The sequence below is a fragment of the Echiichthys vipera genome, assembly GCF_963691815.1.
Source record: "Echiichthys vipera genome assembly, chromosome: 5".
In the NCBI taxonomy this organism is placed as follows: domain Eukaryota; kingdom Metazoa; phylum Chordata; class Actinopteri; order Perciformes; family Trachinidae; genus Echiichthys; species Echiichthys vipera.
In genome coordinates this window covers 18099208-18122179 of record NC_139830.1, presented here as the reverse complement: position 1 = coordinate 18122179, position 22972 = coordinate 18099208, and the positions used below count along the sequence as shown (strand labels likewise).

General features: G+C 44.0%; 2 protein-coding genes across 10 annotated transcripts in view; both read left to right on the top strand.

Annotated features, from left to right (window-relative positions):
* Positions 1-374: 374 nt before the first annotated feature.
* On the top strand, positions 375-14565 carry clasrp (CLK4-associating serine/arginine rich protein). Of its 9 annotated transcripts, none has more exons than XM_083913816.1 (21): positions 375-488; positions 2088-2227; positions 4976-5073; positions 5185-5286; positions 6267-6346; positions 6564-6648; positions 6766-6902; positions 7010-7106; positions 7571-7649; positions 7733-7806; positions 7898-7939; positions 8031-8264; positions 8684-9007; positions 9536-9718; positions 11063-11102; positions 12861-12921; positions 13077-13135; positions 13242-13288; positions 13368-13453; positions 13676-13700; positions 14361-14565. In XM_083913816.1, the coding sequence occupies exons 2-21, from the start codon at positions 2129-2131 to the stop codon at positions 14401-14403; spliced, it is 1995 nt and encodes a 664-aa protein (XP_083769942.1). In that variant the 5' UTR covers positions 375-488; positions 2088-2128; the 3' UTR covers positions 14404-14565. The 9 variants fall into 9 exon arrangements, 4 of the variants coding, with proteins under 4 accessions (XP_083769942.1, XP_083769941.1, XP_083769944.1 ...); XM_083913815.1 differs by having other exon boundaries at positions 13676-13749; XR_014593202.1 differs by lacking the exons at positions 13676-13700; positions 14361-14565 and having other exon boundaries at positions 11063-11106.
* An 809-nt stretch (positions 14566-15374) lies between these two features.
* The window catches only part of znf296 (zinc finger protein 296), a 10641-nt gene continuing 3043 nt past the window's right edge, over positions 15375-22972 (top strand). Inside the window, 5 exon segments of the mRNA XM_083914221.1 lie at positions 15375-15614; positions 15616-15777; positions 15779-15851; positions 18098-18439; positions 21856-22968. Coding sequence (XP_083770347.1) covers positions 15579-15614; positions 15616-15777; positions 15779-15851; positions 18098-18439; positions 21856-22968 — 1726 coding nt within the window. The 5' untranslated portion in view covers positions 15375-15578.

The window sequence follows — 22972 nt, the reverse complement described above, 5'->3', positions numbered from 1 at the left end:
GCAGCCCCCTCGCTCTAACATCTCTCCATTGGTTGCATGTATATAGGTCCTTTCTGTGCATTTGTGTGTATTTCGGGCCTGTGTGTGTGTAAAATGAAAAATAATAGAGTGAAAATTAAATTTCCCCATTTGCGGGACTAATAAAGGAATTCTTATTCTTCTAAAACATTAAAAAAAAATGTAATATATTAATTCAGACTGAATATATTTACTAAACTAAAACAATACTTTTATTATGTACCCCTCAAAACTATTTTGTCAAATGTAGCTTTTAATGGAGATTCTACATATTCAACCTTTTAAGGAAACTATATATACACTATATATATTCTACAGCACTATTACGTGTGCTCCGGCGCCCCCCTCAGGCTGAGCGCAGGACTGCACAGAGCAACCACAGCCGTTAACAGCAGAGGAGGCGTGTGACTCACTCTGCTAACATCGCCCTCGAAAACAAACCCAGTGTGTGTTGGTGGTCAGTAAAACAGGTACACAGTGAATTTTAAAACGATGTTGAATGTGTCGCGGCTTCGTATCTAATGTTCCCTTGGCGTTAAATATGTTGTGATACACGCGTTGTTCCTAACGTCTTTGCTAAGCTAAGCTAGCTGTGATGCTAACATGCTAGCAGCAGCAGAGCGTTAAAGGCCCGGGCTGCTAGCTCAATCAGGCCAATGTGAATGCTGACAAACTCCTCCACAACTTTTGAAAACATGAACCTTTTCTCGTCCTATTCTGCTTTAAAGCGGCATGTGTGCTTATTAAATAGGTTTACATAATCAGTTTGAATGAGCTTGATAATGCTCACATTGGACAGTAATGTCAAGCTAGGTTAGCACTTTGGCTGCAGGTGGTTCAGCTCATACTGTTAATCTATTAAACCAACTATTAAATAATAATGATGAGTCACAGAGCTAGCCTATAATGTGACGGGGGTGTATTTTGATAAAATGCATGAATCCACCGAGTTAATAACTGTCTGATTTCCGGTAAATATTATAATATTATTAATATTATGCCGTCACAAATCCAAAAGCTATATACACTTCAGTCCGACAAATTAATTTAGAAAATCTTTGGCAGTAATGTACAAACATGCAATTTTTTAATGAAAATGACTTCATTTACAATGTCAAGGCATAAAAATGTCAATAAAACCTCAACATATCTACAGGGCACACTGGATACAAAAGGATAACTTAGATTATCACAAAATAAATTAAAAAGTGCGCAACAAATGAAAGCAAATAGAAAGAAATATGTGAAAATAAATAAATAATAATAATGGTGAATCTACATTTTCTTTGTAGTTGCTAGGGGTTAGTGTGTAGGTGTGATGTCACTGCCCTCTGCATCATCAGAGAGTTTGCTAACTTCAGGGTCATCTTAAAAGTGTCAGGACATGAGTGACTAAATCCAGCAATTTACACATAAATATGTAAACAAACATAAGTCTTAAGTTGGGGCTAAGGTATAAGGAAATCATAACAGTAGTAAGAATATGAAAATAGCGTATCGGTCTCCTTTGATTTTCAATTTTATTTATAGTGCCAAATCATAACAAAAGTTATCTCAGGATGTGACAAAAGAAAAATCACAGAAGTCTCACTGCTTTGTATTGTTTTTTTTTTTTTAAACGTGCTCTGAGAGCTACAATGATAACATAACATTAACATCGTCAATATAGATAGCACCAACAAATTATTCATTCTGATATATTGCTTTTCTGCTGTTACCTGTACTTGATAAGATTGAGTCACAATTTGTGTTTTGGGTAAACGGCTGCTGGGCCTCTGAGATTGTGCACTCAGATGTATTGATTGCGGTTTATTATTCTGGTAGGAAATAACTGCTGTAAACAATAGGCCAGTTATTTTTAAAGTATTTATGTCAAAGGAATAATGTGGGAGCCAGAAGTGCTGTACAGTAATCTCTCAGAAGAGTTCTGTTGTGCAGCTTGTCCCATTTGAGTACTTCTTTTAAGAAAAGCAGTCTTTTGTACATTTGGCCTGTCTTACATATCCTCATGTCCTTGTGTGCTCTCTCTTTCCCCTCTCTCCCATGGTTCTTTCTCCTTATCTCTACAGCAGCCGTGCCCCGCCGCGCCCCCACCCCCAGCGGCGCCGTCATGTGGCAAGAGGCCCGCAAACATGAGCGCAAGCTCCGAGGCATGATGGTAGATTACAAGCGCCGAGGCGAGCGACGGAGAGAGTACTACGAGAAGATAGTAAGAGACTTCTATCATCTATCTATCTGAGCAGCATATGCAGAGATACTTGAATATTATTTCTGCTATAGTGGAGCTCTGTGGCTCTGGCTGCAAGCTGAGTGGATCAAATCCTCTGGGTCCAAAGTGCTGCTAGCTTTCTCTGGAAGATGAGATCTGGACACATTTACCATAGTGACGACAATGATTTACAGTCCAAAAACACTGATCTGATCTAAAGGGATCCGTCAGGATACCCTGATGCATTTATAGATTCAGCAGTGAGCACAGATGGACATTCGCTTATGACCAAAAAAAAGATAAACTGCAAACTTCCTGGAGAGTTTGCTTTTAAGCTGTTTACAATCGAGTATCTGTGCACATAAAACAAACACTACTGGCAACATTGGCACAGCTCCCAAAGCAATCCTTTGACAGACACCGTCTGCCTAGCTCTAACTTTGTTCACCTGAGCAGGTAAGACTGCCTCATCCATTCATATCTTTCCAAACCTCTGTTGTCCACTTAGAGATTTTCTTCCCCTGCCAGCTTCATCGGTGTGGTCACTGTGTAAAAATCCAGTTGTTTATAAGCTGCTAGCACTTGCATTATCTATGTACTGGAATATCTCTGCAGTCTGGTGTATGTCGGCCAAACAAACAAGTTCTTAAACATAAGAACATGTGACGCTAAGAATCTTGAGCATGCGATGGCACGTCATTATGTGAATGTAAATCATGGATTAGCCTCTGCCCTGAGATTCCTGCGAAGTGAACATATATTTTTGTTCCATTTTTTAACATGCTGTGACACTGATGCATTGGCTAGACGTAAGCAGTAATGATAAACTGCTGTTAGCGCGCCATAGGCACTTTAAACGTCTACACCACCACTACCTTTTTTTTTTCTCTCTGTTTAAGACATGTTTAAGAATGAAACGTTAGTTGATCCACCTTATTAAAAGCTCTTTCTATAAGTGTGTGCTCCAGATCTCATCTTTCCTCAACCTGCCTCAGTTGCTCTGTCTGTTGAGGTTCTGGTGTGAGCTTTAAGTTGGCTGCACTGACTTCTTCATCTCTTGTTCGCTTTCCATGTCTGCCAGTTTTTTTTTCTGTATTTCTACATGACTGATGAAGACAATTAGCTCTCTTGCATCAGCATTTTGAACAATGAAGTTTGGTCTCAATTCACAAGACATTGTAGAACACCACGTACATTGCTCGGTTATGCTCTAAATTAGATATGCACATGGATACGGGCGGAGCCTTCTGTCTCTGCGTACATTCCGTCTGTATTTCTGCACATATCCTGCAAGGTTGCAGATGCGTACCGATACGGACCAAACATTGCAGTATCACTGTAAATCTTGGGGCAGTGTCGGCACTGTACACAAAGATTGCCGTGAATAGCAGTAGTGAGCAAGTCATTAAGGGCGCACTCACACTGTCCTCGTACCGGGCCTAAACAGGTTTTACGGGTAAAGCCTAGTTTGTTTGACCAGTGTGAGTGCAACCGCTCCGCGCCTAGCTGCGGCCAGCTGGCTGTCCATGGCCCGTTTGAGAGAGGTGGGCTTTTGTAAAGCGGGTTTGCACATGTACGAGCACGAGCGTGCGCACATGTACGAGCGCAAGGCCTACGGCGGCTCTAATGTCATTTTATGTGCGCCTGTTCAGACATAGAAAAATATAAAAAGACGGACCATGCGCGGACATTTAACAACAACAACAGTGGCGGGGAAAGGTTCACGTTGGTGTGATGCGGAGGTGGAGTGTTTACTGCAGATTTGTGCAGATGAAAATATTTAAAAACAGTTTGACAAGACGCACAAAAACTCTGGAAAGATTTGTAAACCAAGCGACGCATCGCGATGACATAATTTTATGTGCGCCTGTTGGGACATAGAAAAAAGAAGGACGGACCATGCGCGGACATTTAAAACAATGGCGGCGAAAGGTTCAGGTTGGTGTGGTGCGTAGGTGGAGTGTTTACTGCAGATTTGGTCGATGAAAATATTCAAAAACAGTCGACAAGACGCACAAAAACTCTGAGGTCTATGGAAAGATTTGTAAACAAAGTGTGTGACGTGTTATAGCGTGATGACGTATGGACAGGCAAGAAGCATTTGCCCGAGGCCCACGTAGTGTGAGTACAAACGGGCTGGCCAGCGGGGGGGAGAGGGAGGAGGGGACAAGTACCCTAAAGCCCGGAGCTCGGTACGGGTGGACAGTGTGAGTATCCTTAAAGCCCTGACGGACATCCTGAAACACTGAAACTGACATTTCTCGTCAGTTTCCCACATCTGTAAAACCAATATCTGGAATTCTCCGTCCACACTTCGGGATTTATTTAGTGGTCTACCGCTATCTACAGCGCTGCCTGCCATTTGTCCTCCTCAATAGACGCAGAATTGTTATATCTTCCGTCGTCGCCATGTTTGCTGTTGTCATAAACTTTTTTTCAGTCATTTTGAGTCATTTTTTAATCTGAATGACGCCGTCTAGAGGATGTTTTGCTTAACGTCCTTTACATTGGACGTTGATCAAAACATCCTCTAGAGGAGGCATGAGAGCATGAGGGCAGTGGCGTTTAAAACGTTAATAACTTATGTCTCTATTTACGCACAAAATGAGAGCATAAATGAGCCTTAAATTGAGGAGAAAAAGGGCTGTACAGTATAATATTGTTCGCTATTTGGATCGTTATTGTATCAAGTTAGATATGAGATGCCATTTTATTGTCTATTGACTGCCTCTCATTTTGTCTTCACAGAAAAAAGATCCAGCTCAGTTTCTCCAGGTTCATGGCCGAGCCTACAAGATCCATCTGGATCCTGCTGTGGCTCTGGCTGCAGAGAGCCCCATCAATATGTGAGGAAATATACACCACACACACACTAGACATCACTCACACCAGATGCTCAGTGTTTGTGGGATTTTGCTGAACAGATTAGATTATACTTTCTCTTGTTTTGTCAAAAGGATGCCATGGCAGGGAGATGCCAACAACATGATTGACAGGTTTGATGTAAGGGCTCACCTGGACTACATCCCCACCTACACACCTCCACTGCTCAGCACATCGTAAGTCCTAAAACACACACAAACATTTAATGCCAGAATCTGTCTATGGTGAATGTACAATGAACATTTTGACATTTGAAGCACTTGATTAAAGGTGAGTTAACATCATGAATACAAAGTACCGCGCCGGAACATAAAATTATGTTCTAAAAGAGAGAGAAGAGTTCTTTTGTTTTGGTGTTTGTTTTTATTAACATATTTGTTCATTTAGTGGTTTCCATTCTGCTACAATCAACAAGGTCACTGTGTTTACTTTATATATAGGACTAATAAGTGTATATGTAGTTTGAAATGTTTTGCGTAGTATGCAATTATTCAACATTGTTTGGCAGATATAATTAAAGACATCCATTGAAGTTTTCATTGGGAAAATCATGGTTTTATTTACATTCAACATTTCTGAGTGGATCACACATTTGCTAAACCTTGTTTGAATGTGTTAACTGTGTGTTGTAGTCTAAACCTATCGACCTGATGCTATCACCCAATTCTTCTTTTTCTACTCTTGTATTGGAGCAGTACCACTGGTGATCAAAAACACTGTTTCTGGTTATTTGTCATTAAACATGCGTATTTACTACATCCCTGGTTACATTATAGTTTATTAATTTTAATTTATTTTAATTTAATTTATTTGACATATGTTATTGTGAGGAAGTGTAAAAAACAAAACTCGTTAACTACTGCAGAGTCAGGAAGATGAGATGTTTTTCTTTTTATGCATATTTAAATGAGAATTGTTTGAGGAAGCCTGAAATCTAAGATCTCCATTGGCTGTGTCTATGTAATTGTTGTATATATGACAATAAAGAACCTGAAAATTGTTACTGTATGTAAAAATAAGTAATTTAATAGGTCATTGATGAGATTATCTTCTGCTACATTTCTTCAGTCAGATGTTTAAGGCTCCGTTGTAAGCCTAAAATGCTCTGAAAAATTGGTCAAACAGGAAACGACCTCCTAAACTTTGTCTCGTACAGAACCCCGGAGCAAGAGATGGAGGAGAGGAAGAGCAATTATGAGCGATACAGAGGCCTTGTGCAGAATGACTTTGCCAACAGTGAGTATCACAAACTTTATGCCTGGAAAATGTTTAATTTCATTCAACAAACACCTTTTATTTGGTTATTGACACAACATCTGGTTTCATGTCGCAAAAAATGTCAAGCCACTGTTTATAAATGTGTTCTTCATGTGTAAGAGTCTGTTCACCCGCCCTCAGTGGGTATATTTTGCACTTGTGTTGCGCTTTTAAACTCCCGGCTATCCTCTTGCAGTCTCTGAGGAGCAGTGTCTATATCAGATCTACCTGGATGAGCTCTACGGTGGCCTGCAAAAACCAAATGAAGACGAGAAGAAAAAGTATGTAATTGTAATGATATTAAACTAGTTTTTCATCCCCACTGTGTATTTAAATCCACCTTTCTCAGAGATTCTTGGTTGGCTATGTATTTATAAATCCCTCTTTCCGTTGTCCAGACTGGCTGAAAAGAAGGCCACCATTGGTTACACCTACGAAGACAGCACTGTGGCGGAGCCCGACCCAGAGTCAGACAAAGATGAAGACAATTCAGAGAACAGTGAATCCGAAGAGGATGAGGGTATCCCAGATATTGGTAAGGAAACGAATGCGATTCACACATCAGGAAAATTAAAACTTCAGAGACAAACAAGGAAACATGCTGTGTTAAAAAACTGAATGTGTGTGTGTGTGTGTGTACAGATGTGGAGGTTGATGTTGATGAGCTAAACCAGGAACAGGTGTTGGACCTAAACAAAATGGCAACCCCATATGGAATGGCCGAAGGAGACTTTGTCAGGTAACATTATATTTTGTCTCAAAGGTCAAACGTGGAGCAAAGCTCTCTAATGTGCTCTGATGGAGATTATTTTGCTTTTGTTGCTCTGAGAAAAAATGAAATTCAGCGGTAAGTGCCCTCATAAAAAGTATTGGTAGAATATATATTAATAAAGCATCATATTGTCTGTGTAGTTAAAACCTTATTGAACTTTATCAACCAAATGCATTGAAGAGTTCCTGTAAGAGAAACGCCCTGAGCATGCTGGTTTCATGTTTACACTGTTTTGTTAGTTTGAAGAACTAAGAGGTATTCAATTTCCATTATCATTGGAATGAAGGAATATTTCACCGAAATCAGCTGAATGGCCCTGTGCTTTTCATGCTTATATTTCAATAAGCAGTTCTATCAAAACAACAATTTACACTGTTGACATATTGATTGTTTATTGATGTAACACTGTTAACGCGATATCTGTGTATCAGGATGTTGAGGAAAGACAAGGAGGAAGTGGAGGCCATCAAACATGCCAAGGCCCTGGAGGCGGAGAAGGCCATGTACTCTGTAAGATAACATCCACTGAGGAACATGTGTGTCACTGTGTGATTGGTATACTAGACTTTTTAAGTGCCATTTGATCATCTCAGGGCCGGCGTTCTCGCAGACAAAGGAGAGAATTTAGAGAGAAGCGACTTAAAGGTAGACAGATCAGCCCACCAAGGTAAATGATCTTGTTCTTTTAGAAGTATTCTTCCTCATAAACAGTCAACTTATCTCCAAACATGTTAAACTTATGTCTTTGTGCATTTCAGCTATGCCAGGAGAGACAGCCCAACATATGATCCCTATAAACGGTTAGTTGACTATTTTGTCCTTTTCATTCTAATTTCTGGATTTGTTGAGCCTGTTTGTTTATGTGAACTTTATGTTCTATCTCACTTTCAGGCCAGAGTCAGAGTCTAGCTCTGATTCGCGGTCACGCTCCCGTTCTCCCGGCCCAGAGAAGATCACCTTCATCACCAGCTACGGAGGCAGCGATGATGAAGCAGTGGCGGCGGCAGCGGCAGCAGCAGCAGCAGCAGCAGCAGCAGCAGCAGCAGCAACGCAAGCAGCCACTCCTCACTCTGGACACGTCCCCTCCAACTTGCAGCACTCTGCAGGTCATAGCAGGGGCTCCCGGTCGGTAACTTTCCGTCTTTCTGGCTTTTCCTTAGTTATTTTCTTCTTGGAGTCAAATTGTTGTCTGTTGAAATGACCACAGCTGTTGAGGCATAAAGAATACTGACGATGAAATACAGATATTTGTGGTAGGTGAGGTGGATCACAGCTTTTAATCAAGTAAAATTCTGCATGTGCTTACAGAAAGTGTGTGGTTGAAAACATATTTAGTTTATGATTGTGCATGTCACATTATGGCACTGCAATCAGTAGGGCTATGCGAGTGTATGAGATCTTGACATTTGCTTATTTATATCTCTCTACAAAGTCGGGCATGTGACAGTAAGATTTCTTAACAACAAGAAAACTGGAGTATTCTGCAGATAGGCTAGGTGCTGGGCTGGTGTCGTTACTAAAACTGTGTGTCTCTTTTTGTCCAGGAGACGAAAGTCATCCTCCAGTCGTTCCCCTTCCTCCTCCTCCCGCTCCTCATCTCGGTCCTCCTCACGCTCTTCTTCCCGTTCACGCCGCACCCGACGTGGACGTGGGGGAAGGGACGGGCGACGATCCCGGACCCGATCACGGTCGAGACGGCGTTCCAGATCTCACTCCCGGGGGAGAGGAGGGAACGGCGGGGCCGCGTCCTGGAGGAGACGGGACTGGACACGATCACGGTCCAACGACAGAGACAGAGAGCGGGAGAGGGACAGAGACAGAGACAGGGACCGGGACAGGAGAAGATACTCAGCTCGCAGACGGACGAGGTAAGACTTCCCAGTGTCAACAGTGCTTTAGTTATTAGTTATTCTTATGATTATAACGCATGGCAGTGACATGTAACCTGACCCAGTAGCTCCTCACCGGACGCTGATTGGCAGACTTAGGGAGCACATAGGGGGAAGCTCCTGCAAATTGCAGCAGGTTTGTCTGTAAGTGAGATTGTCACTTATGGCCCATTTTGTTGGACATGCCCACAGTTACATAAAACTACCGGGCAGTGAAGTGGCCTTTTTGCCTTTTCAACTTTCTTGAGGCAGTGCTAGAGGCAGGATATTTACTGATGACTGTACGGCGCTCTCACTCGGCCTCCAAAGGACTGTGACAAGTCTGATTGAATTGGCCCCTGCAGCGTGATGTCGGGTTTTGTTTCTCCAAAAGTATCTTTCAGCAACTCCCTGCAGTTTCCCAGCCTAAACGCACTACCCCCATGTAAAATGACTGGGATCTCATGATATTGTGGGAATTTAGCTGCAAGGTAAAGTGGCATGAGCTCTCTTTCCGTTTTCTCTAAGGTCCCGTTCCAGCTCACGGCAGGCGGGCAGTTCGAGGCGAGGGAGGCGGAGCAGTGGCAGCCACCGGCGGGGGGACAGCGCCAGCCACAGTCCATCCCAGTCCCCCAGTCGCTCCAACAACAATCCATCCCCTCACAGAGGAGCCCAGCCCTCTACCAACACCATCTGTGACAAGCTAAGAAAGTAAGAGGATCATATAAACATTGTGAGATCATTCCACTTAAACAGCGTTGGAGAAATAATTTTTAACTCCTGGGGAGAGGCAGCAGCGGATGATCCACTGATCATAACTGCCTAAAAGATGGCCTTAAAAGTTTGGCATGATTAGTTTAGTACCAGTTTATCCATCCAGGGATTTTATACAATGCACTTTTATCTACTTGATTAAAAAAATGTAAACGTTTCATCAATTTACCCTGCAGTGGTATAATTTAAAACGTAGACTATGTGGTGTTTCTGTTGAAAATAGTTTTTTTTTCACTGCTTTTGAGCTGCATTTCAGTTGTCTTCACAACTTTTCATAAACATTAAAATGTTACATGTGTAGTCATTTCTGAAGCCATTTAATTAGTCATTAGTTTTTTTTTTTAAGTAATAATACATCAGACTTAGGGCGCACTCACACTGTCCGTCCGTACCGTGCCCCGTGCTTTAGGGTACTTGTCCTCCCCTCCCTCTCCCCCCGCGGCCCAGACCCGTGTGTACTCACACTACCTGGGCCTCGGCAGAATGCTTCTTGCCTGTCCATACGTCATCACGCCGTAACACGTCACACACATCGATTGACGTCATCGCGATGCGTCGCTTTGTTTACAAATCTTTCCATAAACCTCAGAGTTTTTGTGCGTCTTGTCAAACTGTTTTTGAATATTTTCATCCGACCAAATCTGCAGTAAACACTCCACCTCCGCATCACACCAATGTGAACCTTTCGCCGCCATTGTTTTAAATGTTTTTTCTATGTCCGAACAGGCGCACATAAAATTACGTCAGAACCGCCGTAGGCCTCGTGCTCATGCACTTGCGCACGCTCGTGCTCATACATGTGAAAACGTGCTTTACAACAGCCCACCTCTCCCTAACAGTCCGTAGCCAGCAAGCTGGCCGCAGCTAGGCGCGGTGCGGTTGTACCTACACTGGTCAAACGAACTACGCTTTACCCGTAAAACCTGTTTGGGCACGGTACGGATGGACAGTGTGAGTTCGACCTTATATCAAAGTTCTCAAAGACACTGTGTGAAATATATAAAAGATAAAATAAAATGAAAGATTCAAATAAATTGAGTCAACTAGGGAGTGAACCAAGAGCTGTTGTTTCAAGTGTCTGGGCAAAACATAGTTTTTTGTAAACAGCCAGCCTAGAAATTAGGTGTTGCTAAGCTGTGAGAATAATTCCTGAATACATTTGCATGTTTTTATAATGCAGTCTTATGCATACTTTGACACAATATAAAAACAATACTTTCTTTGATAGATCAAGATGTCTTCATCGCCACAGCTGATTGTCTTTTTTTCTATTGTCTCCAGGCCTGATACTCCGGGTGGTAAAGAGACGGGAGCTGCCAAAGTCAGTAAGAATTTGATCTAGCTGGGTTTCTTGCTAAAGCCTACGCCTCCCTCATCCCTGACATGGTTGTCCACCAGACAGGGATGTAGAAGCCATTGTTGCCCACAGAACATAAAATGATGATGTGACACCCCCCCCCACACACACACACACACACACACACACACACACACACACAAAGTGGAGATGCACTACAGTCACAGCCTTTCATTTTGCCATTACAGTATTCTTCCCCCTCAAGTTTTTTGCTGTGAAGGATGTGAACTTGCCAACACTGAAAAAATAACAGAGAAATAGTGCTGCCATCTCTGTATGGAGTGAACACTTCAGCTTCACTTCCTGTGAAGTCATTCTTGTATTAATTGTGCTTTTAGTGTGGATTGTGCATGATTTTACATACTTGTGTGGGTAAGAGAGTGCAGCGTCTTTATATCTACCTCACGTAAGAGGAACAAGAAGACTTACTTTGCTCATTACCATGTGTCTTGCTACGACGACGTATCAGTATTGGTCAAGTGAACATTTAGGAGTATTGGAGACAGAAGATGTTTGATTTATCTCTGATGAAAAACATGGGTGTGGTCTGGACGTCCGTTTTCTGGGCTTATTTCATTTTAGGAGTAGAGCATACTCTGCTGCTTGTTTAAACGATTTGTGTCACACAACTTGAGATGTTAAAGAGAGTCAAAGGAATAGTTTGACATTTTGGGAAATACACTTATTTCCTGTCTTGCAAAGAGTTAGTTGGGAAGATTGACCGTGTGGAAAAAAACGTCGTATCACTGTATTCTTCTTCTGTAGAGGTGCTAGTACGTGAATTGTTTTACCTTTGGACAGAGCCAGGCTAGCTGCTGACTATTGTATTCCATCTTTATGCTAAGCTACTACAAGTGTGGCATCAGTCCTCCTCTCTAACTCTCGACAGGAAAGGCAGTATGTGTATTTCCCCAAATGTCTTTTCTTTTAAGACTAAATAACACATTTACCTGTTGTCATATTCTAACATTCTCGACCGTCGGCTGCCCTGAACCGGCTTCTCTTCTCACTACTTTTCCTGGAAAAGAAGAACAAAGATTTGAATATTCTCAAACAGTCAAATAGAGTAGAAGTTTTAATCTTCTTCTCTGCAGTGTTGTGACCTGCAGTTTTTCTTGCCTGGCCAGGTTTTAAACGGCCATGTGATGGGTGTGTCCGTAACAAAATGCCACTGGCTCTTTCTTAATTCTACGAACTCACCAGACCTGAACTTGTCGTTGTTTCACTTCCTGACCCTCTCTCCTCCTGCCGGCCCCCTCCCCATTATCTCTCCGACAGTGTTCGGACAGAATAATACATTTAAGTGTAAAGGTTCATGTGACTGGATCCTGTCCTGCTTCAAACTATCCAACAGCAGCTGTGAGCCACAGCAGAAGTTTGCCTCTTGTCCACACACACACACACACACACACACACACACACACACACACACACACACACACACACACACACACACACACACACACACACTCACTCAGTAAGATTGAAGTGTGCTTGTTGACTCAACAAACATGACACGTAATTAATTTATCTGCAGCGTTTTTATCTCCAACTCACTGTACATAAAGTGATAGTAATGAAATTGCATGACAGCGAAGTGCCATTGATCTCTCTTACACACACACACACACACACACACACACACACACACACACTTGTGCTCTCACAGACACTTTTGTCAGCCTGTGAAAGGATGTTCTAACACAACTGTGTCACCTGCAGCCCAAGATGACCCCACAGGAGCGGCTGAAGCTACGAATGCAGAAGGCGCTCAACAAGCAATGTGAGTACAGCAGAGTGTGTGTGTGTGTGTTTTTGTAGTTTGTGCACAAGTTGAGAAACCAGTTGAGATGTATCTGTTGTACATTTTGTCACATTGCGCTAACTACTAATTACCCGCTCATGTTTATTTTGTTTTTTTTCCCCTGCATACGGCAGCCAAGGCGGATAAAAGAGCCACTCAGGTGAAGATCCAACAGCAGGAACACAAACGACAGGTGCGTGCATGTGTTTTTATTTTCTGTGCACATACTTGAATATCAGGCAGAAACCGAGACTCTGTTCTCCTGAAGCTCCCCTCATTACTGTGTGTTTACTCTGCAGGAGCGAGAGGGAGAGCTACGAGCCATGGCACGCAAGATACGCATGAAGTAAGATTTTGTGTGCGTGTAAGTGGACTGTTTGGTATTTGTGTGTCGCAACCGTCTGACCCAGAGACTCTGCATTTAGGGAGCGTGAGAGACGAGAGAAAGAGAGGGATGAATGGGAGAGACAGTATGGGCGACAGAGCAGCTCGCCTTCTCCTTCCAAATATGGTAAGACTTTTTGGTTTATGATCGCAAATATAAATCTAACATAATAATAGTAATTTGGTTTAGTGGCGTGTTTATTGTGTGTGTTCACAATCAAACTCAAAGTAATCGGTTAAACCTGTGTCTGATTTGCTGGCGTCAGTTCTCGTCCGACAGTTTTATAGGCTTTAAAATGTTCTGGCTTGCTGTTGTTTTGATGCGTATGTGTGTCCTCTGTTCCTTCAGGCCGAGAAAGCAGCTCACACAGAAGGTATGTGAGAAGCCACAAGAATCTGGACAGCTCTGATGAAGCAGAATGAGTTATGGGAGTGTTTCACATTAATGCACTTACACCATCTTATAGTGTTTCTGTTTGTTCACACAACCACCAAGAACAAAAATAATCCAGTCAGAAAATACCTCGAATCTTTACTGCAATTAATTTTGCTCCCTGACAAACTTCAGTACGTTCACTAGTATTATTTTATAAAGCAGTTAAAGTTCAAGCCCCCTTTTCTCCGCTATACAGATCAATATATCCGCCGATATATTGATCAAGCCAATTTATCTGAGGGGCTCTAGTTTCAAGTAAATACAACTATAACTGAAATCGAAGTTTGGTTCATGACCGGACTAATGTCTTGTTTAATCTCTTAATTCCCAAACACCAAAATATAAGAGTGCAGGAGTGGAAAGCAGCTCTTTCTCCCAAACAAGTCTTAAATTCAGAGTAACACTTAACAACTCGGTTGGCTTGTTAATATCAGTAACATGCGTCTTTATATTCAACTATGATCGGTTGATAAACTAAAGCGTCTTTTTAAACTAAGTTTTGAGCTACAAAATAAACCTTTAGGACAGGGAGAGACACTTGCACTGTTTCTTTGTCACAGTCTTAATAACAATTCTTTTGTTTTTTGCTTTTTCTCAGGAGGTCGCGGTCTCGGTCACGGAGTCCATACTACAGATACTGAGCCATGGAAAACCTTTACCTTTACATACAGAACCTCGTCAACACTTAACTGTCCAGAAAACCGCCTATTGGTTGATCCAAGCTGAGTTTGATCTGCTCTGTCATTTTTTGTTTCATCTCGTAAAGAGACTGCAGGTTTATTAAAAGACTTTCTTTTTCTGCATGCTCCTGTTTTTTTTTTTCTATTTCTGCCTGAACCGTTCTTCTCAACTCATCCAGAGGCGTCTTGTTTGTCTTTAAAAGTAATTAATACTAAGCAATATCCCACCTTTTACCTCACGTTGTCCTCGTGTCACCTTTTACTTTTTTCTTACAAGAAACGCTCACACTTAAGACCATTTTAAACAACTTTGACGAGCTGATGTACAGGGTAATTTATACACGACCATCCATTTAAAACTTCTTTATCAAAGAAAACATGAATTCAGTGCCCACTCTTTTTTTCTATACTCTGCCAACCGGTTAACAGCAGCAAATAACTCTTTTGTTCTCAGTCATGTTGAATGTTAAATACAGAAAAACAAATAAAACTGACTTCGAAATAATTTGTTTACTTCCTTTTTTCCCCCCACCCCTCAAATATAATCCCTGCTGCTGTACACACAGAAATACTGTATATTCATGTTTATTTAGTTACTTTGGTGCTGCATTTTGTCTCCATACCTTTTGAACATTTGATCAAATGTTGATCACAAAGATGCTGCACACATTCATATAAGCTCTCTGAAGTTTTTCACATAGTTTTGCAGTTTTATCAGCAGGTGGCGACAAATCTCAGTTTTGCAGCAGAGCGATGCTTCACTGCAGCTTCTTTTTATACTGTCATGAGTTTGTTTTTTTTCTCTTTATGCTTGTATAACAATCACTGCTGTTCAATAAGAGGAGGAGAAATGATGAGTGCTCCTCTGGTTCTAGTTTTGTTTTGGAGACACCTGTGGGGAAACCACACCAGGTAGTTTCTCTGAGCTGCTGAGGGTGAACCATGGATTTCCTCTTTTCAAATGTGTAAAAACATTGATTGAAACCTTTTTTTATATACAGTCTATGATTGAAACCGATATTTAAAGTTTGTTAAGGAAAAGAAGAAAAAAGGTTGTTTTTAAGGGACAGTGTGTTACCCTAGGAGGGCGGGGTCAGGGTCTGAGGAGCGGTGGCGGGCGGTGCCTCCACTCGCCCATGCCCCTTTTTGCCCTCCGCTCGCTGCGGGGGGAAGAAGCGTGAACTTGAACGCAGCCTTCAGTGCTCACTGAGAGTCCGGGCCAGAGGCCAGCCAGTCCTTATCAGTCTTGTCCCAGCCGCTCGGGGTTTTCGGGTCAACTTATCGGAGAGAAGACGGATTTTGTTTGTGGAGGGTTTGTTGTTTGGGGACCCAGAGAAGGTGCCAAACGCTCGACGCGATGTCCAGGCGCAAACTTGGAAGCAGACCGCAGCACCTGAGTGCAATTCAAGGTAAGCAGGTTGGAGTGGGGAAAGACAGCGATGTGAGGGCACGTTGAAACTCTTTTGGACGCGGGTGTGATGATGTTTTTGTTCTGTTGGTGGTGGTGGGGAAATAAAAAAATGAATTCAGGTCACAGTTTTGTTTCATTGTCAGTTTTACGCGCATGGTTTTGGATCCGCGCTGACACCAAAACCACGGATGTTATTGTTTTTTTCATTTACAAGCATGTTAAAATATCCCTCCCGAGAAAAGTATCGTTGTGAATACATGACTTCAATCATGTCTTCGTGGATGTATTTCCAATCCCCCTTTTTTAAAGGTTCATATTGAAGTGTGGGCTCGTGTTTTTCTTGTCGTGTTTGTCCTGATGTTGCTGCAGTCGCGCTCATAGAGGAAGGACCGGTTTATTGGCACGCTGTTTTCAGAGGCTACAGGTCCGAACACGATCATTAATACTTCCAGTAAGATCATGATCAAGTTTCTCGGTCGGCCTCTGTCTGGAGGCAGTTTCCCCTCCACTGCTGTTTGGAGCAAGAGTGTGGCTCCATCCAAGAAGTACTTTTAACAATATATAGAGAGGCTGTTTGTGACAATTAAACAGTGTTGTGTTAAAACGGAATCATGGGACCTTTCATTCAGACTGTTCAATCATAAAGACAACAACAGAGCTCACAATATGCAGACTAACGCTGGAAAGGAAACGAGAGAAACTTTTTTATGTACAGTTCACTACTGGAGACCAGTGGTGCGCGTGCGTGCGTGTGTGTGCGTGCGTGTGTGTGTGTGTGTGTGCGTGTGAGAGAGTGTGAGTGACCGCGCCTTGCAAGTCTGCACAAACAGCGCAGCCCTGAAACAGGAAAGGTGACATTTTTGAGTAACAACTGGCGAGATCCGACTTCAGACTGTACTGTCTGTACCTGTCCTGTATGTGTTAGCCGGGGCAGGTGGATCCAGTCAAGGTGTGCCCATGACCGCACTCTTGAGCAATACTGACCCCCCTCCTGTTTCAACATCAGATTTGTCAGGTTGTCCACGTTGAATCAGGTCAGCTGTCCTGTACCTGTTTATGAGCGCACACACACACACACACACACACACACACACACACACACACACACACACACACACACACACACACACACACACACACACACACACACACACACACACACACACACACACAGGGGCTGCTCTTATCTTAAACACCTTCAGTCTCTTCTTTTTTTTCTTTTATTGCAATCCACTTCCTGTTGAGAAACTCTTGTTGCCTGTGGCTACAGGGCAAGTTTTAAGTGTGAAAGCTTTGGTCATAATGTTGCTCCTTTTTTTTAAATTTTTTTTTATCAATAAATTCACATGAAGATTGTCAGGTTAAGGTTGATGTTCCTTCTCGTGTGGACAGTTGGGCTCCTCTCAGCAGCAGCCTCATTCACAGGGCCGACCTGTTTTTTGGGGGGGGGTTTCAGAGCGGATCTGTTTTTGGGTTGGTTAAAGGAAGTGGTCAGTTTTGCCTCGTTGCCTTAGAGCTTACAACTGAAACTAGCCTTTGAATCACCGCACCTGTTTTGTTGTTCCACTTTGGTCTAACAGCAGTTTTTTGCAACCGTGGGTTATTCATTTCCAAGAGCACGGTTTAAAAAACACCCCTCCTGAGCAAGAATCCAGAATGAAACGGCACTCCTGCTGAAGGAACTGTGGATCAGAACATTTCGGTATTGTCTGTATATCCAGCCTTTTATTGGAGAGAAAGATGTTTGAAGGATGCTCAGGTTTAGTATTGATTTCTCTCTCTGTATTCTGGAGATATGGCTAAAAAAAGTGATGTCTGTACCAGTGATATCTCTCTATCTCTATCTCTTTAAGTAAAAATGCTTTCGAGAAACCACCTTACTGCAGTCGTTTTTAGTTTACGCTCTATGAAAAAGATACTTTGAAACCCTTGACTATAGAAAGATGAGGGTGATCAATACTGGATGAAGTGGGGTTGTCCAAATGTCATGTTTTGTCTTAACAGCATTTGTAGAGCTGGTACCTTCTCCTTTTTGCTTGAAAGATGACTTTAACAATTAATATTCTGTAGAAGCTTTATTTTAAACATTCTTCTTTATTTCTGTTTCCAAGACTTAGGGGTAATGGCGTTGAAATCCCTTATGCAGTGAACTGTGCTTGTGTGTCAGTCTGTTGTTATGTTAAAAGTAAATGAAAAGAATGTATTTGTTAGTAATTGAACTTTCTCTCTCTGTCATGTTTTCAGATGTCCCTGACATGGCGGACGCCACCACTTCGTCAGATGACCGGCCTCCTCCTCTCCCTCCACAGGTCCGAGCTCCAGGAGAGGATCGTGACCTCTTGACCTGCGGCCAGTGCAGCCGGGCCTTCCCCCTCGCCCACATACTAGCGTTCATACAGCACAAACAGGGTGGCTGCCGCTCCCGCAACCAACCCACTAACGCAAGCGCCACGCCCCCCTCACCTGCCAACCGAACGCTGCAGCGCGTAGCCGACACAGAGCTAGGGCCGGGCTTCATCGAGCTGAGGAGAGGGGGCAGGGTCTGGGGGGGAGAGCCCGGCGTGAAGGCGGAGCACAGTAAAGCAGGTGAGTGGTTGAAGAAGGCAGGTTGCTAATTAGTGACTCTGTTTTTTGTTTTGTTTTCTTTTTGTTTTTTTCAAACCGCCATCCTCTTCATTTAACAACTGTCCCCCCCTTCCCTCCCGAGTCCAGCTCATTAGCTAGCCGTTGCCATTAGCAGACCTGCGTGAGTTTGTGACGCACAGGCTAATTGTGTGGAAAGGATAGGCATCAGGAGCGTTCAGAGGGCACCGAGGGTCCCAAAGGGCTCCGCGCTGAGCACCTGAGCTCCCTCTCATTTCCCTGACTGTCAGTCTCTGAGGTGGAATGGCCAGGTAAACATGTTTCTCCCTCTCTGTCATCCACTCCGCCCCGGACAACAGGAGAGACTGAACCTGTGTCCTCTACGCCAGCACAGGACCATGTTTCAGTGTTTCGAGGCCGTCCTGTTTCTTGCGGAGAAGGGGTTTGACGGTTGTAGCCGTGCGCCACAGCACGGAACGGTCAGAGGAACGGATGCAAGGCTGTTTTTGCAGCTCTCCTCGCTGTCGTGACACCGTAATGGTGGACGTTGCATCATGTGCAGCTTCTCTGCCATCTCCCACTCTTCTGCCCCGGGCCGAGCCACCTGAGCTCCTGGGAATCTCCTCCTTCCTTCTCCTCTTTCTTCATCTTATGCATCTTGCTCTCTCTCTTCCTCCCCTCTCTTCACGTTCTGTGTATTCAACATTAGCTCCGATTTTCCTAAAGGTCTTTTTCTTCACGCCTTTCCTTCCGATGTTTTCTTTCCGAGAAGAAGAGCGCGGTGCCGTGATGATCGTGCCAAATGTGATACGTCACGGTGGAAGTCAATCAGCAATTCATGAATTCTCATTTAAAATCTTTTTCTTTTCTTTTTTTATTCCATGTGTGTTTGAGATGAAGAGTTATTTTGTACCTTCCTGCAAAGGTCAGATGTACTTGACGGCCATGCCGTGTCTATGAAGTGAAAAAAAGAGCCTGCAGGATGTTGTAAATGACTGCAGAGGGACAGAGCACCTTGCTGCACATTCATAGTAGGTATGCGTGCCCCTTTGCACATTTTGAAACCCTCCCTGTCATGTACACACACACGTTAGCAGTTACTTCCTCTGTGTAACGCTCAGGGGACTGGTGCACGCACCATTTCCGTCTGTCCACAACCTCCTTTTTGTTTTTCTATTTCAGTCAGTTATTCATTGCTCACTTACAGTCAGAGAACACATGAGTTCGGTCATTTTTGTGCCCGCAGGATTCATACAACAAACCCAACGCGTGCACACAAGGCGGCGGGGGGGAAGAGCATGACAGCTTGTGGATAAGTTTGGATTAAAGTTTTATTAGCAAATGTAGATTGCATTTGTTTGGAGTTGGTAAATTTGACTCAGCTTTTAGTGTTTTCTTTTTTAGCTCCTATATTCATGAAGTTTGAGTTCTTGCGTGTTGTGAGTAAGGGACGGTTTTAATCGGACACCCTGCGACTTTGTAAGTCATAGGAAGTCTTGCTGTTTCGTGGGAGGGGAAACAGAGTGTCGGAAGCTTCGAGAAGATGACTGAAAGTGAAAGAGCAGTTATCCCACTACAGAAAGGTCCTCCATTTGTTTTTCTGTATGTGAGAGCGAAGCAGCGAGGGCGGAGGAGAAAAAGGGGAGTGGGGTGGATTACCGAAGAGCCACGTGCATCTGTCTCATTCCTTTTTATTTATTCTCCTTGTTTGTTTTTTTCCTCATCTCCAACACCCCCCCCCCCCCCCCCCCACCCTCTCCTCCTTATTTCTTCCCCCCCATCTTCAACACACTTTCGCTTTGCCCTCTTTCAATTTTTCGCCCCCTCCTCCCCCTCCTCCTCTCTTTTCTCCTCCCTCTGCCTCCCAAGGGAAAAGAGATTCTGCCTGCTGCTCGTTAGTGCTCCCAGCCAATCTGCATTTTTAATTAGTAGTTATTGCTTCTGCTTAATATTCAAGTGCTACCCCGGGCCAAATGGGAATCCTTACAGAAAAAAAAAAAAGCGAGGGGAGAGGGAAGGAAAGAGAAACCGGCTGGGTATTGTGTTTCACTCCAGGACCCCGAGACAAAAGCCCCCCCCCCCCCTTCAGGGAAAGATTTGGAGGGTTTTGGGGGGATGAGGAGCACCGGGTTGGAGGATGGGTCTCAAGTACAATCCAAAGGGGTGACATATTTTCGTGGTGTCTCTTGGCCCCCCGTACTACATTATAATCGTTTTATCTCATTTTCTTTTTATCTCCTGAGCCATGACCTACCTATCTTTCTCTCCTTCTCTTTTTTTCTGTTCTCACTTTTCACCCTATTTTTAAAAGAAGTATCTCAACTTCTCCTGGGTTTCTCCTCAGGCTAGGTTAAAGGACATGAACACAACGGCTCCTCTCCTCTCCAGACAGAGGGCGGGTGGGAGGGAGGGGTGGGGGGGGGGGAGAAAAGGAGAAAGAAACAGTTGCTCTCTTTTTCATCTTCACTCTCCTCCCCCCCTCCAGTAAAATACAGAAGGATTTGACTTGAGGAAACATGAAAGAGGCTTATACCAGAGTCCGCTTTGAACCTCTCCAAAAAAGAAAAAAAAAAGAAGAAAAGAACTGTTTTCCCCCTCAATTTGGGGATCTTCTCTCCAATTTTGATTTATGCAGAAAGGCCTCATTTGTCAAGCAGGCTGAGTCAGTGCCTGATTTGCATAAAGCGTTCATTTTCTACGTTCTGCTAATTAGCAATTTGCAGCTTAATTGGAGAGTGGCTCTGGGTTAGGAGACAAAGCTATCCACATATAAAAATATCTCCAGATGTACTTTTGCGACGCCACTGCATCTCCGTTGGCCTTTCAGATTCCAGCGCCCCCATTTCTCTATATTGGGTCATACTTTTCCTCACTCTTTATTTTGTTATTTTTGCCGTTCATCACCTGGCCCTCCTCTTCTTCTTCTTCCCTTCGTCTGTATCAATGTGTCTGTGCTATTCTTCTGGAAGATTAGTCTTTTATCATGCAGACACTGTTCGTGTTCAGTTTTAATAACATTATAGCATTTAAGTCATTGTTTTGATTGTCGCATCGCAGTTTTACTGTTTTTTTAGGGAGACAGACATTTCTCTCAGCAGTCTAAAACAGAGCTAAAAAAGAGTGAAATATTCAACTTATATTCATCAGGTGGACAAAACCACAACTCCAAATAAATATTAATGCCGCTTTATATCAGCTGGGTGTGTTAAAAGACGACTGTTGCTGCTGTGTTCACCACATTGGCATTTAAAGATCAGGTGTGTTCACAGCTTCTTTCCCCCAAAGTGGCCCAAAAAAAACAGTTATTGCTGGTTTTATATAAATGGATTTACCTCTTTGGTTCACTCACTCTTGTGTTCTTTAGTAACAACCATTAGACAAAATTTGCTAACTCAGTTTTGTCCATCTTTGCTTTGCAGCATCTGAGGAGCCCTCCTACTTCACCTGCCAGCAGTGTGAAGGCCTGTTTCCATCTGCATGGGCGCTCTTACAGCACGCTCAGCACACACACTCCTTCAGCATCTACCAAGAGGACGAGGAGGATTACACAGACATGAGAGGAGGAAGAGGAGGAAGAGGAGGAGGAGGAGGATTTAAAGAGCAAAAGCCTGCTGCAGCCACTCTGGACCCTCGCCACCTGAGCCAAGCTCTTGCCTCTGCCTTTCAGCCCTCCGCCCTGCGCCTCAGTCGCTCCCGTCAGACGCACACCACCACCTCCGCCTCCTCCTCCAGTAGCAACATGCAGGCTCTGAACTTTTCAGTGCGGCTCAGGGAGCTCGCAGAGGGGAATAACAACACCACGGGCAGCTCCCCCGGAGGCCTTGTGCCGTCTCCGTCCTCTTCTCCCCCGGCAGCTTCTCCCTTTCCTCAGACCCACGCCCTCCAGGCCGACTTCCACTGCGAGCTGTGCGATCAGAACTTTCAGTCCCTGCGCGCCCTGTCCACCCACCGCCGGACTCACTCCTGCGACAGGCCCTATCACTGCGGAGTGTGCGGTCAGGCCTTCTCCCAGAGCGGCCAGCTGGCACGACACATAAGGAGCCATCACAGGGTGGCTGGAGGTGGAGGAAGCGGATATGAGTCGGTGGAGATGGTCATGATGGAGGAGGATGTAGGGAGGCAGGGGATAAGAGGGAGGTTTCAAATGCAGCCGGCTGGAAACCTCATTGGAAAGGGAACGGTCAGTGCAGAGGTGAGATCCAAGGGTCCTAGTGAGTTAGACCTGACCCTGCCCAAACACCCATCTATAGCTTCAGGCTTGATGCTGCTGACCTCGCAGGTTAGACCACCAGACAGGGAGCTGCTGAGGCTGTACCAGCGCCAGAGAGAGGGAGGAGAGGGAGGGGAGGAGGAGGCAGAGGGGCAAGGGGAGCCTCAGCACACCTCACCCTGCGCCAGCCCCTCTGAAGGCTCACTAGAGAGCGGAGAGACGGGGGGCAGCGGCGAGAGTGGAATCGCCAGCGGCAACTGCACTCCGAAACGTCCAGAGATGGGCGACAGAGTGCGGGGAGTCGGAGAGTGGGAGAGCGAAAGAGG

Excerpts from the sequence above, each read along its gene's own strand:
- clasrp (XM_083913815.1), top strand. The coding sequence starts at position 2,129 with ATGTGGCAAGAGGCCCGCAAACATGAGCGCAAGCTCCGAGGCATGATG. Across the intron at positions 2,228-4,975 it reads GAGAGTACTACGAGAAGATA|AAAAAAGATCCAGCTCAGTT; the intron begins GTAAGAGACTTC and ends TTGTCTTCACAG. Across the intron at positions 7,107-7,570 it reads GCCGAAGGAGACTTTGTCAG|GATGTTGAGGAAAGACAAGG; the intron begins GTAACATTATAT and ends TCTGTGTATCAG.